General features: G+C 47.0%; 1 protein-coding gene across 1 annotated transcript; it reads left to right on the top strand.

Annotated features, from left to right (window-relative positions):
* The first annotated feature begins 799 nt into the window (after window positions 1-799).
* LOC131177980 (glycine-rich cell wall structural protein 1.8-like) lies at window positions 800-3199 on the top strand. The gene is made up of 5 exons (XM_058143169.1): window positions 800-1319; window positions 1374-1499; window positions 1557-2081; window positions 2212-2541; window positions 2601-3199. The coding sequence occupies exons 1-5, from the start codon at window positions 800-802 to the stop codon at window positions 3197-3199; spliced, it is 2100 nt and encodes a 699-aa protein (XP_057999152.1).
* The last annotated feature ends 1033 nt before the right edge of the window (window positions 3200-4232 follow it).

Below are 4232 nucleotides of genomic sequence, written 5' to 3' on the forward strand. Positions count from 1 at the left end.
GGAGGAGAGTTCTTATCCGATTCTCAATCTAAAATTTTAACAAATATTTAAAAGGAGATCGGAGGAGAGTTCTTATCCGGTTCTCACTTAAAAATTTTAATAAATATTTAAAAAGAGATCAGAGGAGAGTTCTTATCCTGTTCTCGCTTAAAAATTTTAACAAATATTTAAAAGGAGATCGGAGGAGAGTTCTTATCCGGTTCTCACTTAAAAATTTTAATAAATATTTAAAAGGAGATCGGAGGAGAGTTCTTATCCGTTTCTCACTTAAAAATTTTATCAAATATTTAAAAAGAGATCGAAGGAGAGTTCTTATCCGATTCTCAAGCTTAAAAATTTTAATAAATATTTAAAGGAGATCGGAGGAGAGTTCTTATCCGATTTCCAAATTAAATTTTAACAAATACGTAAGATGATCCCCCTAAAATAAAATAAATACACAATAGTAACTCACTAAGGTTGTCTCATTTACTTATGTATCTGGGTAATCCGGATTAGTGAAAAATCAAATATTCCTTTTATCAAAAGGATTAACATTTCCAGCCAAACCCTCCTAACTATAAAGAACGTGAAGTTAAATCTGCTTACCCTCGTTGAGGGACGAGATGGGGTGCCTAACACCTTCCCCGCCCGTTTACGGACCCCGAACCTAGAATCTCTATTTTTGAAGTGGTTTCATTTTAATTTACTTTCACAGATAGTTTTCTTTAATTTCCCTCAAAATTAAAGTGGCGACTCCTCACTTTTCCCACTTCGGTGAGTGTTTGTCCAGGCAACCGCAAAACACCTTGCGATAAAGATGTTGGGACTTAAGGGCAACGATGGTGGTGGAATTGGGGTTGGTGTTGGCAGTGGAGTTGGGGGAAGTATTGGTAATGGTGGAAGTGGTGATGGTAGAAGAGGTGGTGAAAGCAGTGGTAAAGGAAAAGGTGGTTGTGGTGGAGTTCGAGGTCGTAATGGTGGTGGTGTTGGTGCTGGAGTTGGAGGAGGTGGTGGTGTAGAAGCTGGGGGAGGTGGTGGTGGAGGTGAAGGAGGGGGTGCAAGTGGTGGTGTAAGAGCTGAAGGAGGTATTGGTGGTGGAGGTGCAGGTGTAGGTGGAGGTGTAAGAGCTGGGGGAGGTGTTGGTAGTGGAGTTGGTGCAGGTGGAGGTGGAAGTACAAGTGGTGGTGGAGTTAGAGGAGGTCGTGGTGGCAGAATTGGTGGAGGTGCAAGTGCAGGTGGTGGTGTAGGAGTTGGGGGAGGTGGTGGTGTAGGAGTTGGGGGAGGTGGTGGTGGTGGAGTTGAAGGAGGTAGTGGTGGCAAAGTTGGTAGAGGTGCAGGTAGTGGTATATAAGCTGGGGGAGGTATTGGTAGAGGTACAAGTGCCAGTGTAGGAGCTGGGGGAGGTATTGGTGGTGGAGTTGGAGGAGGCCGTGGCGGCGAAGTTGGTAGAGGTGGAGGCGTAGAAGCTGGGGGAGGTGTTGGTAGTGGAGTTGGTGCAGGTGGAGGTGGAAGTGCAAGTAGTGGTTGAACTGGAGGAGGTCATGATGGCGAAATTGGTGGAGGTGCGGGTGCAGGCAGTGATGTAGGAGTTGGGGGAGGTGTTAGTGGTGGAGTTAAAGGAGGTAGTGGTGGCATAGTTGGTGGAGGTGTAAATGGTGGTACAGGAGTTGGGGGAGGTAATGGTGGTACAGGTAGAGGTACAGGTGCAGGTGTAGGAGTTGAGGGAGGTGTTGGTGGTGGAGTTAGAGGAGGTGGTGGTGGTGTAGGAGCTGGGGCAGATGTTTGTGAAGCTAGAGGTGCAGGTGCAGGTGGCGGTGCAGGAGCTGGAGGAGGTATTGGTGGTGGAGGTGTAGGTGTAGGTGGAGGTGTAGGAGCTGGGGGAGGTGTTGGTAGTGGAGTTGGTGTAGGTGGAGGTGGAAGTGCAAGTGCTGGTGGAGTTGGAGGAGGTCATGGTGGCAAAATTGGTGGAGGTGCGAGTACAGGTGGTGGTATAGGAGTTGGGGGAGGTGTTGGCGGTGGAGTTGGAGGAGGAAGTGGTAGCGGAGTTGGTGGAGGTGCTGGTGGTGGTATAGGAACTGGGGGAGGTACTGGTGGTACAGGTGCCAATGTAGAGCTGGGGGAGGTGTTGGTGGTGGAGTTAGAGGAGGCCGTAGTGGCGAAGTTGGTGGAGGTGGAGGCGTAGGAGCTAGGGGAGGTATTAGTAGTGGAGCTGGGGAGGTATTGGTGCAGGTGGAGGTGGAAGTACAAGTAGTGGTGGAGCTAGAGGAGGTCGTAGTGGCGATATTGGTGGAGGTGTTGGTGCAGGTGGTGGTGTAGGAATTGGGGAAGGTGTTAGTGATGGAGTTGGAGAAGGTAGTGGTGGCAGAGTTGGTGGAGGTGCAAGTGGTGGTATAGAAGCCGGGTTAGGTATTAGTGGTACAGGTGGAGGTATAGGTGCAGGTGTCGGAGCTGAGGGAAGTGTTGGTGGTGGAGTTGGAGGAGGTGGTGGTGGAAGTGTTAGTGGTGGTGGTGGAGCTGGAGGAGGTATTAGTGGAGGTGGAGGTGCAGGAGCTAGAGGAGGTATTGGTGGAGGTGTAGGAGCTGGGGGAGTGTTGATAGTGGAGTTGGTGCAAGTGGAGATAGAAGTACAAGTGGTGGTGGAGTTGGAGGAGGTCGTGGTGGTGGAATTGGTGGAGGTGTGAGTGCAGATGGTGGTGTAGGAGTTGGCGGAGGTGTTGGTGGTGGTGGAGTCGGAGGAGGTAATGGTGGCGAAGTTGGTGGAGGTAATGTTGGTGGTATAGGAGCTGGAGAAGGTACTGGTGGTACAGGTAGAGGTACAAGTGCCAGTGTAGGAGCTGGAGGAGGTGTTGGTAGTGGAGTTGGAGGAGGCAATGGTGGCAAAGTTGGTGGAGGTGGAGACGTAGGAGCTGGGGGAGGTCTTGGTAGTGGAGTTGGTGCAGGTGGAGGTGGAAGTGCAAGTAGTGGTGGAGCTGAAGGAGTTCGTGGTGGCGAAATTGCTGGAGGTGCAGGTGCAGGTGGTGGTGTAGGAGTTGGGAGAGGTGTTGGTGGTGGAGTTAGAGGAGGTAGTGGTGGCAAAGTTGGTAGAGGTGCAAGTGGTGGTATAGGAGCTGGGGGAGGTATTGATGGCACAGGTGGAGGTACAGGTGCAGGTGTAGGAGCTGAGGGAGGTGTTGGTGGTGGAGTTGGAGGAGGCTGTGGTGGCAGAGTGATGGGGTGAATCCGCAAGTATACGGGTCGTCTCAGGTAATAAAGTGATGAATCAAATATCGTTCCCACGAGGATTTGCAGTTTGAGTACCAAACTATGAATGAAGCGATTATTTGGGCTAATGATTAATGAATGAATGGTAAATATAAATAAGCGAAGTAAATTGATTAATCTAATTGGAATATGTAAAGAGCAAGCAAATAAATTCTAAATCTAGTTTGCAATTAAACTAAATTGATAATAGGTAATTTAAATGAAAGTTTAATTATGTTAAAAGTGATTCCAGAGTTAGGGGTTTATACATAAATTAGTTGGGATTTGTCTTGGGCATTCCAATTTTTAGGGAAAAATAGAGTTTGAAGGTGATTAATTCTAAATTCCTTTGATTTCTTTTTCAAGCAAACCAAAGTGTGTTCTAAAATAACCAAACCTACTTTCGTACGATATTTGATTAATTTAAAACCCATTAAGTTTTGTAACCAATCATTAATTCCTCTTAAAACCCAAGTTGATTTTAAGTTCCAATCCTTGATTATCTATCAATGACTTTCACCTTTCGGTCCTTCAATCAAAGATTAACACAATACCCAATGGGTACCAATATTAGGCAAGTAAATCAAGCACACAAGGAAGGAATCAAAACTCATATTTATGTAAAATAAGGAAATACCCAGTCCAAATCCACAAATTAATCTAAAACATATTTCCCAACTCTGATACCACATTTGTCACGACCCAACCTATGGGCCGGACCGGCACTAGAACCTGGGCCAGCCTAAAGCCCCCGAGGCCCGTAGTAAGCCTAACTGTTCATTAACCCAACTCTAAGGCCCATTTGGGCCCAATATCAAGAAAACAAACGGACAGAGTCCGGCCATAAAAATGGACTTTCCAACGGGGAGTTTTCGACTCACCTGACCTGTAAACATAATAAATACTCAATTGGGGAGCTCAGCTCACCCTCCACATACTCATATCCTCATAAAAATAAATGGGAGCTCAGCTCCCTCATCCAATCCATCAAACATGCATATCATTATACG

Source organism: Hevea brasiliensis, chromosome 2 (genome assembly GCF_030052815.1).
Source record: "Hevea brasiliensis isolate MT/VB/25A 57/8 chromosome 2, ASM3005281v1, whole genome shotgun sequence".
NCBI classification, from domain to species: domain Eukaryota; kingdom Viridiplantae; phylum Streptophyta; class Magnoliopsida; order Malpighiales; family Euphorbiaceae; genus Hevea; species Hevea brasiliensis.